Source organism: Aplidium turbinatum, chromosome 7 (assembly GCF_918807975.1).
Source record: "Aplidium turbinatum chromosome 7, kaAplTurb1.1, whole genome shotgun sequence".
NCBI lineage: Eukaryota > Metazoa > Chordata > Ascidiacea > Aplousobranchia > Polyclinidae > Aplidium > Aplidium turbinatum.
In genome coordinates this window covers 31661849-31675755 of record NC_137478.1, presented here as the reverse complement: position 1 = coordinate 31675755, position 13907 = coordinate 31661849, and the positions used below count along the sequence as shown (strand labels likewise).

Genomic DNA, 13907 nt, shown 5'->3' with positions numbered 1-13907 from the left:
ATTAGCCACAAGGTGACAGTATTGGTTTTGTAAAATATATGCAGTGAATCGTGTTGGTTCAGAAAAGAACGTAAGGGTCCATCGTAATCAATTATTCAAGTTTATTGTCGGTATAGCCTCACATTCATTTCAATGTACAATAGCAGATAATATCACATATTACTTTTGTATGGTATCTGCACGATAGAATTACCGAAAAAATCTTGCGGTTTTCTCAGTCAAGGTGCCTCACGGGAGAGGCACGGAAAGGTCTCCTTCAGCTACCAGCCAAAATAAAACCCGGGTCCCAGATAAATTTGACCGAAAACACAGTCAAAACAACAAGCTATGTAGTGTTGGGTACAGCTACAGGGGACGGTGACTAGTCCTCACACCCGTTCGTCGACATTTCTTTTTAAAAATTTACTATAATCAAATTAACAGGCAATTACCTTACCTAAAACAACCAGGCCATTACTTATCGATTAAAAACGCAAAAATACATACAAATGTATTTGAATTTGACGTTAGCATAGAGATATATTGCAATGCAATGGAAATGATAATATGCATTAAAAGTTCCTCGCTTTAGATGAAATAGTGACGTTTCGATTCGAGCTTGGGCATTTCTTGTCGTGATTCAATACGTGAGCGTATAAATCCATCTCGCAAATTAACCCGCACACCGCCATATAATTTTTCCGCCCCGCTAGATCAGTAGTTACGCGCTCAGCTCAAGATCACGCGGCACAGGTTCAACTCTTGGGGTGTGCGCTTGAGCAACGCATTTCAGGATTGCTTTCCATTCAGCGGCACCGTATGAATGGAATAATTCCAGGGCAACAAAAGACCTCAACAATCGGAAAAAATTCACTCTGCCAATCTCAGTAACCGGCTCTGCGTCAAGAGTTTCTACAAGTATGCGAAATCAAGGCTTTGTCAGTCGAGGATAAAGATTCAAACCTAACCAACCATTTTGTAAGTTATTCAGTCTAAGGATGCGCATTGTCAAAGTGCGCGAAATATCAGTAAAGCAATAGATCAACCTGTTTGTTGTTGCTTTTACTTTCACTAGACAAACGTTGCAACTAGTGCTAGAAACGATAATTGTCCTGATGAACACCCAAGCTTTTCAGTATTCAAGATCCTCACGATCAATCAATTTTAATTTTTTCTTCTGCAACTTTCTGGAATCTGGCAACACTAAGAAGTTAAAAATAGGAACCAACCATCAGGTCAACCGTGACCACTGACCAGACCAACTCCAAAACAAAGCTGCCAGAGCCTTGATTATGTTTATATACTTCAGGTATGCACACATGTTGCATAATATCTAATATGGATTTGATTGATTGAATCTTTATCCTCGGACTAGGAAAGCTTCTTGCAGAGCTTTAACCTGGCAGTTTTGCATACTTGTAGAGGCTTTGAATCAGTCAATAATTTTATTATTTGTCATTAACGTGTCCGGGACGAAAAAGATACTACTGACTACAAAAGTCGATATAGACCTACCAGCACGTTAAGGAATGGGAAAAGGTGGAAAAACCTTGAAAGGTTTAAAACGTGCCTAAACAGAAAATCATGTAGTAGTAGGCCTAGGCTATATAATATGTCAGTGCACTGGCGCCAACTTAACCGTTGTAGCGGGTGGCAGCCACCCCGTTTAGGTTACATTACTTACTGCAAATAAATGCAATTTGAACGGACGTTTAAATCTTTTTTTGATCGTTGGTTTTCGCTTCAAGTCAATGTAAAGCAAGAGGTGAACTTATACAGTATTGCGAAGAAAATGATTATTTTTGTCACAAGCGTGATACTCGTGTAACATCAAGCAAGCTACGTGAAGATTACGCAACACGTGGCTACGAGTTTTTTCCTTGTTGTTGTTGCGATCGTTTTATTTGTTACTTGTCATAAGTGAAAATTGTGAAAATGTACAAAGTACTGCATTGTAAAAATATAGGCCTACTTATCGTTGCCTTCCACCACCTGCGAGGAGGAGCGATCGTTTAGCACTCAGGCGCATAAAAACCTACTTGCAATCTACCATGACACAACAGCGATTGAACCACGTCCTAATTTTAAATGTTTATCAAGCAGAAGCTTCACGATTACAACTTGACCAGTTGATTAACAGTTGGATTGACAGAGCTGCTGTTCGCAAAAATACTTAAATTACCAAATGTTAAGTGTCAGAGCAGCAACGTAGCAATAAAATTCACGACATACCTCAACTGTGCTTTGTTTTAAAGTTGCTTTGTAAATTATCGAGCTACAAATCAGGTGTGAAAAGACAATTGCATCTACGAAACACGCTTAGTAAAAATCAAACAAAAACAAGCAGTTTGAAAGTTTTTAGGTTGCCATATTGTGCTATCCGCCACCCCGTGCAAAAATAAAAGTTAGCGCCTATGTGTCTGTGGTTAGCACGGCCACAAAACCCAAAAAACAAACAGCAAAAAATAAAACAAAAACAGGGAAGCGCACATTTAGTAAATGAATCGTTGACGCAGGACCGGTCACCGAGATTGACAGAGTGAAGTTTCCGATTGTTAAAGTCTTGTTGCCAGAGAATTATGCCATCCATTATCCTTAACGTGCCCGTTGCTCAAGTGCACACTGCACACCCTGAGAGTTGAACCAGCGCGGCTTGATCTTGAAACTTCTTTAAATTAGAATAAGTGTGATGCATTCATGCCACAAAGATATCCAACTTATTAAATATTCTCAGAGAATACAAACTCGTATGCACAAAAACTTGAACATAATCTCCACTAGTGCAAATGAGTAATAGGCATCCGGATGCTTTGAAGGGTAAAATTAACAAATGGAGCACTTTGCCAAATAAAGTTATGATGTCCGTTTTATTACACAGCAATTAAAGCAGGCCTCCTCAATAAGCCATGACAATAAGTATTATTTAATTCATATTATAATATATGTATCTGTTCTTTAAATAAGATCCTACATTCTACTGGTGCAATTAAACTATCAAAAGTTGTGTAAGGTGATATTCTGTTTTTATTTTGACGTTTTGTCAATCAGACATGACTGAATTCTTCTGGAGGCTTATGCTAGACAGGTAATCACTAGGGTGTTGCAGGCGCCCCTCAAAAAACTAAACTTCATCAAATTCACTTCTACTTTTTTTTATATGTGCCTTTTGGTAAAAAAACACATTGTGTGCAATTTCAACAAGATTGGTTGAAAATTGAACTAGCAGATTTAATTTGAATTTTTCAATGCTTAATTTCACTATTTTCAAGAAAAAATGTCAACTCACCGCCTGTAAATGAAAAAAATTGGTGTTATTTTTATATGGTTGTTTCTCAATGGTGAAAATGTTTATTAATTGACACTTGTATTTGGTTGTATCATATCCATACTTTAAAAATTTTGATAAAATTACTGCCTATGTCACTGGTTTTGAATTTTTTTGCAAATAAATTATAGATATCTTTGAACACTCATCTTCTATAATTAAGTGTATTTTTGGATAATTGTTAACTCAAAATTGATTGGTCACAACACATCCATGCCATCCAACATGCAATGACTTCCTTGTATTTTCTACAACTTGAAGAATGTTCTGGTAGCGTTCTTCAAGCTGAGCAGATGGAAGGAAATCATGTGCCAACTTGACCCCCGCTCTGCAGAATCATTAAGAACATTGAAGTGATCAACTTTGTTTTTTGCTTCTACATATGAGTGTTCATGACCCCACTCATCCACTGATTTGCTAAGAAAAGATGAATCGATCTTCATCAGTTGAAAGAAGTTCCATGAATCGGGACCAGGGATATCTAGAGAAGGGGATGCGAAGGCTCACAGCAATTGCCTTATTCGTATGACACTACCAGGGCGGTAGTTTGTAGCGCGTGTAACATGCGTTTTTTTTACAATTGCAGAAAATTTTGTTGTGCAGCTGGTACAGTCAGCTACAGAAGACAGTTACTAAATGTTACATAGAGCATATTTAACGAATACTTGTTTGGAAAGACAGTTGCAAAGTTACCAGTAAGCCGTTTTTCTTAACAAAGCCTTTGCAGTAAGCTAGATGTAAAGCAAGTATACGGGTAGTTGAATTAACAAGTAACCATGAGCATGCAGTGAGTATCCAGGCCTGATGCTAATAGCGCAATGCAGGTTACCATAACAAGAGTTATTAAACTAATACCGGTAACAATTGTCATTTTATGGTAAACAGAGATTATTTACGATAAACAAAAGCCCTTCTATTGTCAGACGTATTAAAAGCCTTCATATCCCCTTCTTTAGATATCCCTGATCGGGACCTATGAAGCTGCAAAGCATTTTATCATTTGCACATTGTGTAAGATCAGGAAAAACCGGTTTACCAAATCCAACTCCAAATCTTTTCTTGAAAATACCATCACCTTTTGGCTGCTACATTAATGCCTGAGCAATGGCTGTCTTTCACTGTTGGACACAACAGAACTAAAGAGAGATAGTGGAACCATTTCTTCTGTCAGGTACCAGAGGTGTTTTAACAATGCCTTCCTTGCACTTTCTGCCACCAAAGAATCTGTCAGTGTATTGTGACAATGTTTTTTAAAAATTTGAGATCATTTGAAGGAGCAGCTCTTCTGAAAGGATATGTAAGCCACCAGGGAACATTATATATATAATACATAGCAAATTGAACAAATCTTTTCAGCTTCTTCAGCTGATCCTGCCTCAAAACTACATAAGGCTTTTGCAATTTGAGTACCTCATTTTCCAGAAGAACAATTTTAACAGAATAGATAAGCTTGCTCATCCAGCGGGCTCGGTGCAGTGCTCCTGGTGGTTGCAATGTAACACCAACTGAAGAAGTAGTTCCCATATTACAAGTCACATAAATTTATAAGTTCTAGATAATCTTTTCTTAAGAACTTGGTTGAATCAGGATATTGCTTCATCTGATTAAAGAGTAGAGATAATTCTTCTCAACTGTCTTTCCGCTTCTTTTCATTTTCCTTTGTTTCTGAACTGCATTTCTCGATAGCTTCCTTTTTACTTTTCGTTGAAGTAGCCTACTTGATCGCTTCCACCCAATGTCGCTTCCCTCGTCATTTGCATGCTCCTTAAAAATTCTCTAGCCTATCTTCTATCGGAATACGTTCCATTGCATCTCGAGGCCAGAAGGGAAAGGTCAGTTGTAGCTTGTCTTTAAATGATTTGATCCTTGTAGATTGCTTGCCTTCATTCTTTTTGTAGTATACCAGCTGAATTTTGAGAACCCCATTCATTTCATCGTAAAATTTCACTATTTTCTGAGCCATTTTTACTGAGTGTAGTGTGGGAATGTTAGCTTTTTTATAGAATATCAGAACATCACTTGTTGTCTGATTAGCTGCTTGTGTTATTAGCTGTTATTGGCTCATTAGCTGTTTGTGTTAACAATTCTCTTTTAAATGTCTTTATTGAAGTTTCTTCCTCCATCTCTTCTAGGAAAGACAGAAAGCTAAGAATAACTTGCCGATATGCGGGAAGTTTGCTCCCCTTGATTTTTTGGTCACCTTTAGTAGGAGATATAGACAGAAGGAAACGCATTTTTTTTAATTTTTGTGATCCACTGGTCATAATAGTAGATTATAACACACAGTGTCTACACTACAGTACTAGATTAAATAATGTAAACCTTCACAAAAATTAAAACATAAGCATTTGTTGACACCACTGCAGTGTGCTACCTAGTTAGGCCTAAAACATAGAAAACGAGCCAAAGTCACAGACCTTAAAATAATGCAATGTTTCAAACTTAATGAAATACCATAGTATAAGGATCATTCAAAAATGGAGTTAGCGTATCATGCATTGTAAAACATTTCATGACTTGTGACATAAGAAAGGTGCTGTTAAGATTGTTACAGTAGTGTATTACCAAAATTAGACTTACCAGAAAATTAACGTACTAGCTAATGCCCACAATGGTGGGAATATGGCAATTTTGTACTAGTAAAATTCATTTGCAATCTGCTCTCTCAGTTTTTCTGCAATCTCAATAAAACTCCACAAAGTGTCCTAATATGCCAAAAGGAATACCAAAAAAAAAGTAGAGCTGTTTTTGACCACATGAGGGCGCCTGCAACACCCTAGTAATCACAACTTGGTCTAGCCAACTGAAGAGTGAAGAAGTTTAAAATTTAAAAGTTATACTTTCTATGGATGACTATTTATATCATTAGCAAAGCTTCAGGAAGGAGGCAAACACATGCCTGTGAGAAAACTAGCTAGTTTTGAAAGCCGTATTTGCATATTTCGTGCTCTCATAATGCTTGTTTTTAAATAGAAGCTGTTAGATTTGTGCATGGTATTGATATGCAATATGTTTTCATTCTAAAAATCTGAGTTCTTCCCAAAGATTGAATACGGTTTCTGGACAATAACTTGCAGTGCCACAGCATCTTCATGCAAAAATGATAACTGATGACAAAGAATTCATTCACCTTCCATTATAATGAATGAGCCTGTAAGTGAAGCAGTGCTGGGAAAACTTAAAATTGAATTGAGGAAAGAAGACATTAAATTATGGAAACACCCCTACACAACTGCAGGGGGAGAGGCAACCGGTCAAGTGAATCTTTTGGCCTCACAATTAAGTTCCAAGCTAAATATTCCAGAAGACCAAGTCTGTCATGGGCTCAACTATTTGAGAACATTTGCTTTAGAACGACAACGCCAAAATTCTAAATTCAAACTTGAAAATGTTGCCACTATTCGTTTAAAATTCACACCGAAATCAATCTGCTGTGAAAATTTTACATCAATTGAAGTTAAATTAGACATTCTTGGGGAAGATTTAACAAATGTCATCGCTGATAGATTAAATGTTGAATTGTCGCTTGTCAAATTGGTTTATGGAGGAAAAATTGTTGATCCAAAATTATCATTGAAGGCTCAAGGTGTGCAGCACAATAAAACATTAATGTGCATGTGCTTCTCTGCTGACACCAAGCAACAGACTTTGCAAGCTGAGAAGGAAGTAAGTGAAGTTCGAAAAGCTCGACGCGGAGCAGAACTACTTGCTTCATCTCATTCATCCAGAGCTCAAAGTTATGACGCTGTTATCACGGATCAAAATGGCAGAAGTATCGATTTGCCTCCCGATGAAAGGGCATCTCTCATGATTGCTTTGGGACTTCATGAAAAAGGAAAAGCGATTTTAAAAAAGAAAAAATACAGTTATGCTTTGTTATTTCTTCTAGAAGCTGATACTGAATTTCGCCAATGTAGAGCAGAAATATTAAATCTAGTAGATAACTTTGCAGTTCTGTGTCTCGATATATCATGGTGCTACTTATGCATGAAGAATTTGGATGCTTTGCCTGATGTTTCTGACCGTTTGAAGACAAGTGAAATTTTCTTCAACAAAAGTTATGGTGCATCGCTTCACAGGCTTCTTGCTATAAAGGGTCACAGTGGACATGAAGTAGCTTTGTTTGTTCGTTTGTATGTTCTCCAAGGTATTGTCTCCTACTATGAAGGAAACTACACACTAGCAAGAGATTTGCTTACAAAAGCTAAAAGTTATGCAGCCACAGTGAAAGTTGATGAGGAAAAGATTGTAGAAATGTTAAATCTCGGCTTCACTCTAACTGAAGCTAGACTGGCACTTCGAACCTGTGAAGGAAATGTTCTTGCGGCTAGCCGTCATGCATTTCAGAAGAGAGAAGAAAAAGAAAAAATTCTAAAAGATGAAAAAGAGAAATCTCGGAAACGAAAACTGGCTCGTTCTCTGGGAAATTGTGCCAATGGTTCAGAAATAAACATTGATCTTTTTGAGAAGATGGTCAATGAATTCGGATTTGATAAAGCCTTGTCTGCAGAAGCCTTAAAGCAATGCAACAATAGCCTGGAAAAAGCTATTCAACTTGTGCATGAAAACCCAGGATTATTGAAGCCAAAACCTGTTAAACAAGTGATTTCAGACACAGCAATTCGTCAAGTAAATGCTACATTTTTGTTATTGTGTAGTGCAGTTGCAATGAAGGTTTTGTTTTCTTTATGAAAAAAGTAATAAAAAGGTTTCAAGTTTTACAAAACTTGTTTGATATATATAACGAGCTTATGATAATACAGTAGTCAGGAATTTTGAATATGTCCATGGAGTGTGATAATTATTCTTAAGCATTTTAAAAAGTATAAATTACATGGCTGGCTTGACTGTTGAAGCCTAATTGAGCCGAAATCTTTACATATCAGAAAATTATATTAATTTAGAATGTTATATTTGGTGTCTCATCTTCCTTATATTTGCAGGTAACTGAATTTGGATTTGATCCCGTCTCTGCCGAAGCCGCATTGGCCCACTTTGTTGTAAATCTAAGCAAAACCATTGAATATTTGCTGAGTCATGATGGTGTGGTGCCTAGTGATTGGCTGCAAGAAGTCGGCTCATCAAGTAGACCTTCATCTTCGTCGTCAAGCAGTTCTTCTCTTCAAAGCAAAGCTGACGATGAAGCGATGCAGAAATTGGCAAAAGTTGTGAACAGCGACCAAGATGCGTACCTGGATGTCAGCCTAGAAGAGGAATCTGAATATATTTCGACATATCTTGTCATGATCAGTTCAGTGCTGGATTGAACTTTCCTGTCGTCTTAGTTTAAATACACTGGTGTTACAATTGTTTGTGATGTAATGTTTTGTGACTTGAATGACCACTCAAGATTGCTGCAATGTCGTATTTCAATTTTATGCGGTGTGACACGCGCTTACCAGTAGTTTTTATTGGAAGAAAACTTTTTATATTGTTTGTTTGTTTGTTTATCTTTTTTTTTTATCCTGCATTGCGGGAAAGCGGACTTGAGCGCTATGCATCGGTGTACGCCTTCCGACATACACCTGACCCACGCTGCAGCCGACGACAATGTCTGTTTCCGGTTGACTACTCTACTTATGACTTAAATTTGGTACTACCCATTACTCGAAATCGATCACTAGGTAGAGGCAATTATCGTTAAGTTTCTTGCCCAGAGAAACAACAGCAAGTGCGGGTGGCTGGAGTCGAACATGCAGGCTATCGACTGCGAGCCCAACGCGCTAACCACTCGGCCACGGCTGCCGACTTCGGCCACGGCTGCCGACTTCGGCCACGGCTGCCGAGTCTTTTCGGACTATTCGAATGTGATGTGAGGACGTTCTCTCGATTTTTGTCGAACACCTTTTCAACGTAATAAGACATTTGGAGTTCTCACACACTTCAAAGGTGTCGCAAGATGTTCAAACTATCCTTTCGCAAGTATTAACCTTTTTGCAATTTTCAGCTTTTAATTTAACTTGCGGTAGAATCGAGCTCGAAGTTATGTTTTACGTTTTAAATGTTGGCTGTTGCAGCCACTAGCTTGGTTCTGTTTGCTTTCTGCTCAGATTGTTTGTAGGCCTAATCACCAAAGCTTAGCTGGAAGCTGTCTAGCATGAAATGTAATTGTTTTCTCCATTGTTCATCACCGCACATTTGGTGACAACGTGAGTCCAAGACGCGTTATATGTTTCTCTCTGCTTCCTTTGTCGCCAATCTTCTTTATTTTAAAGTATCTACTATCTAGCATATTTTAAACGCGGTGTTAATATTTCTCAACGTAAGGTCAGCATAACTTTCCATGCCAGTGTTGTACAACCGATGTGGACGATATTTCCACCACACTCTGGGAAATTTGAAATGTAACGGAACATATTTCGCCAAAACTTAAAATTAAATAGAAATTTATCCATTTCGTACTTTTATGAGCCCAGAGGTTGCCAACCAGTTGTAGTACAATCAGAACTTTATCCCCCTGATGCTTGAATCAAATATGGGACTCACCTTTACCTGCCTTTACCCAGTCTATTTATTTCCCGAGATCACAAACTTTACAAGTAGTTTACTGTAGTGAAGAAGGGAGCGTTCTTGTGCTGATAGCCAGGAAGAACACTCCCTTCTTCACAATGTCCTCCCCGTGCGCTTGCTGGTTTTGTTGGCTCTTTTCTTTCTACAAAGATAAGAGTTAAACTGACTGTTGTAGGGGTGGTCTATACCCTTGTGGCATGAATTAGTGGTGCAACACTGATGAGCCCAACCTCACGGGCGAAACACGGTGTCTATCGCTGTTAATTCTTGCTACGATCTACTGCCGAGAAACTATACATTTCTGTGCTTGGTTCGTCCGTACTGGTACGAGTTTCTGCATCAGTATAGCCTACTGGATTTCATGGAACATGAATGAAATGCGTTCATTGTTTCTGCCGCTTGCGTGCACAAATAAACGTTTGACTTGCTTCAAGGTTACGGTCACTGTGTGTTACTAGCCGCCATGTTTGCTATCAATATGTGCCGATTAATAATGAAGTCTTTCCAGATGCCTCCAAATATATTTTCCCAAAGCCGCTTCCCGGCGTGTTCAAGTTGCCTCGTTTTGTGGAGAGCTGTCCTTGAAGTACTTTGCTCAGGCGCATACCCGAGAGCTCCCAACATACATGACAATCATTTGATTTTGGGTCCATTATGATAGCATATGCGTACTAGGAAATTACAGATAGAAGCAGCGAAATTTCACGCAGTCTATTGCTTGGCATTTGTACGGCCGAGTCCTTGCGAACGTCATGCGAGCCCTATCACCGCTCCTTCAACAGAGGTCGAGCATCGTTGCTTGATCATGACGTGTTATGGTTCATCTGCAAAGCGAAGTGTTCATGGCCACGGAGGTGGACCATTACTTGAATAGAACCCAAGTTGTCATGTGAACCGCTATTAAGTTATGTTACGAGATAATTTGCTGGAAACCAGTTTGAGCAAGGCACATTGGCGAATACCATTACTGCTGCGTTTGCAAAATTGCCAGTGAGTAATAAGCTACAAGCAATTATAGATCACGCTCTTATCCTACGAAAATAAATACATCGTGTAAGCTGCTGGTCTTCAGAACTAACAGCTGATTTGCGATTTTTTGATGAAGCGTCCATCTTGTAACCTGAATGCCAACATATTGAAAATATTATTTTGTCATCGCGGAACCCCTGATTTTCGAGTTTGTCACGGACCCCCACTAACAAAACATTAAACTAAAGTACTGTAACTATGCTCTTGTTACTAGCATAGGCTAACAACGAACTAATGATGAAGCAAGTATCAATTTTCTTTTTGGACTATTGACTGCACTCAACTTCTAGTTTAACTAACTGTCCTACTCCTACTACTAAATATTTAGAATAACGCATCAATATAGACCTACTGAAAAAGAAAGACATTTTCCTAAAAAATGAATTCTTGCGGAATAAGGAACCCTTTAATTAAACACACGAAACACCAGAGCAGTAAAACCAATATGGGGGATAATTGGAAAGTGGTTAACGCGAGGTATGCTTGTAATGGATTCCTTGACCCTTAAAACATAGGATTAGCACGTTTGATGAAGTTTATTAGGAACCGAGAGAGAGCAAGATATAGCCTATATTTTGGGGCGGCCATTTTGAAAATTTAAAATGGCGGCTATCTCTGCAAATTTAATCAGTGTTTTTTGGAGTCTTCATGGTCTAAGCTTTCCGAAAATGTATAGGTTTGCTAATCTCCCAAAATTTTGAACGAAACTCTTTATTTTGACATAGTAAACCTGACTAGATTAACAAATAGAAAATTTCATTTACTGCTTGAACCATCGAATTGTGTTTAAGTTAAGTATTACGTAATAGCCTAGTCTAGGTAGGCTACATCAAATATAGTTATTCCTTTCTAAAACTTCTACAGCCTGTTTGGGAACGTTCAAATATTACGTAACGCCTTCGAGGGGGAGGGGGGGTTTATGCAAAGCGTTACGTTAGCGTCACATCGGGGGGGAGGGGGTTCAAGCAAAACGTTACGTAACGCTGTCGAGTACGGAATGGTAGTTTTTTGTGCTGAATTTGTAGTGAAAAAGCGTTACATGGGGGAGGGGGGGATTGAAAAAAGCGTTACGTTGGCGTTACATGGGGGAAGGGGGGGTCAAAAATTCGGGAAAAAAGCGTTACGTAATATTTGAACGTTCCCTTTCACTCTGATGTGGCGATCACCAGAAGGTCTTTATTCAAATAGAATCTGATATCAGTCACCTACAGTAGAACTCGGTTAATCCGGATGAAACTGGAAGTACAAATGATTTGTAATCTTTTTCTTGAGAAAACGCTTTGGATTATCTGGATTTTTTAATCCGGATCCTCGCCCATAGCCGTACGAGCCAGGGGGGCAGGGAGGGCAGCCGCCCCCCCAGTTGTTTCAAAACGTCGCAAATTCGGGCAAAATTTTGCAATTATTCGGGCAAAAATTGCTATATGAAAAGCTACAAAATTGCATAAATTGAGAAAAACTATAAATCAATATCTTTTACCTATCAAACTAAGTACAGCCTCTTATTTGCACAAGAAATGTGTCGCAAAATTTTCATTTGGCACACCCGTATTGATGTATTGTTTTGCATGGTGATCAAACTGTAGTACGAAATGCATTTAACTAACTGCATCATGCCAATTTTGGCAGCCACCAAAGTATGTCTCTAATACTTTTGTGAAACTGCCCAAATCAAAACGCAAAATTTGCTATATTGCTAATTTTATTAATTTTCACAAATGCATCGTGTTGATTTGGGCAGCTGAAAACATGAAATTATTTGATGAAACTGATTAGTCTATTTATGCAAAGTTCTGCCCAAATTACCGTGAGGCAGTTTCCCCAAAATGAACAAATTCATTAATTTTTCCCATTTACATGGGCAACATGGTTGCACCCCCCCCCCCCCTTTGGCAAGCGTGTGACGTCACGATATTGAGAATGATGCTTTCAGTCTATGCTTCTAAAACAAAATTTGCCTTATTTTAAATGAGACATGCAAAGAGCGAGTTTTGCCATTACCAATCATTCAAATATCTCAGCCAGGAATTAGCAACAAGAAAACATAGAGACTTGTAGCTTTATTTCCGAAAAATGTAAGAAAACATGATCTTATTCTTTTGCTATGCCACCGGACAGCACCATTTTACAGGAATATTCATACCCACATTTTTGTTGAACTACTCTCAGAATGCACCAAATATAAAGTAATCTTTCAAAATTTTCTGGGGGAGGCCACCCCCCACTGCTGGGTGTCGCCATAAGCGAAACACGCCGTCAACCCCCCCCCCTTTCAAAATTCCTGGCTACGCCACTGCTGGTGGTCTTGTTATGTTAGTTTTTCACTGTTATCATACACCGCATAGGCTACATTATATTTGGGCAATTTCTATAAAAGCGTGCACATTTGGGCAAATTTACGTTCTGCCCCCCCAAAATGGTTTGGTCTCGTACGGCTATGTCCTCGCCTATTCCGGACAAAAGTTGCGCTTTCTCTATCGCTTTATCCGTATTTTCCCGTGATTACTTTGTTTGACCGCGATTTTTTGTTAGTTTTCCATAGAAACTCGTCTTCGGTAACTGTTTTCAAAAGTTTTGAGTGACTACAGGTTATTCCGACACGCATGTCTGAAGATGTAACTTTTGCCAGTTCTTGCGTTAAACGCAGAGTCTACAAATGCATTCATTTTAAAAGAACTCTATCACTGGGTCGCTAATGTGGTGATCGCGCGTCTCGGAATTGGTAGATGACCACACTAATGCGTTCAATTTCGGTGATTTTTACCGACACCCTTCTATCTAGGTGACGTCAGGCTTGATAGAACCGTCATCGGTTAATCCGGATCTTCGCCTAATCCGGATGGAATCGCCGGTCAAATCGAACCCGGATTAACCGAGTTCTACTGTATATATACCGAGTTCTGCTCTGTTACCGAGCTCTGCTACCGAGTTCTGCTGTATATATATACAACCAAAGTTCACATTTTATCAGTTTTAAAGGCTTATGCAACATGTCCAGGCCATGACCAAATACTTGGTTGACACACGGAACTCGCAGTGTTAGAGCTAACTTAGTATTACATCT

The 13907-nt window shown here is 38.8% G+C and overlaps 1 protein-coding gene across 1 annotated transcript; it reads left to right on the top strand.

The window, feature by feature from the left end:
• Positions 1–6284: 6284 nt before the first annotated feature.
• LOC145774597 (NEDD8 ultimate buster 1-like) lies at positions 6285–10242 on the top strand. Its single transcript, XM_082585870.1, has 2 exons — positions 6285–7933; positions 8248–10242. Exons 1-2 carry the CDS (start codon positions 6446–6448, stop codon positions 8569–8571), a joined length of 1812 nt encoding a protein of 603 aa, XP_082441996.1. The 5' UTR covers positions 6285–6445; the 3' UTR covers positions 8572–10242.
• Positions 10243–13907: the final 3665 nt, after the last annotated feature.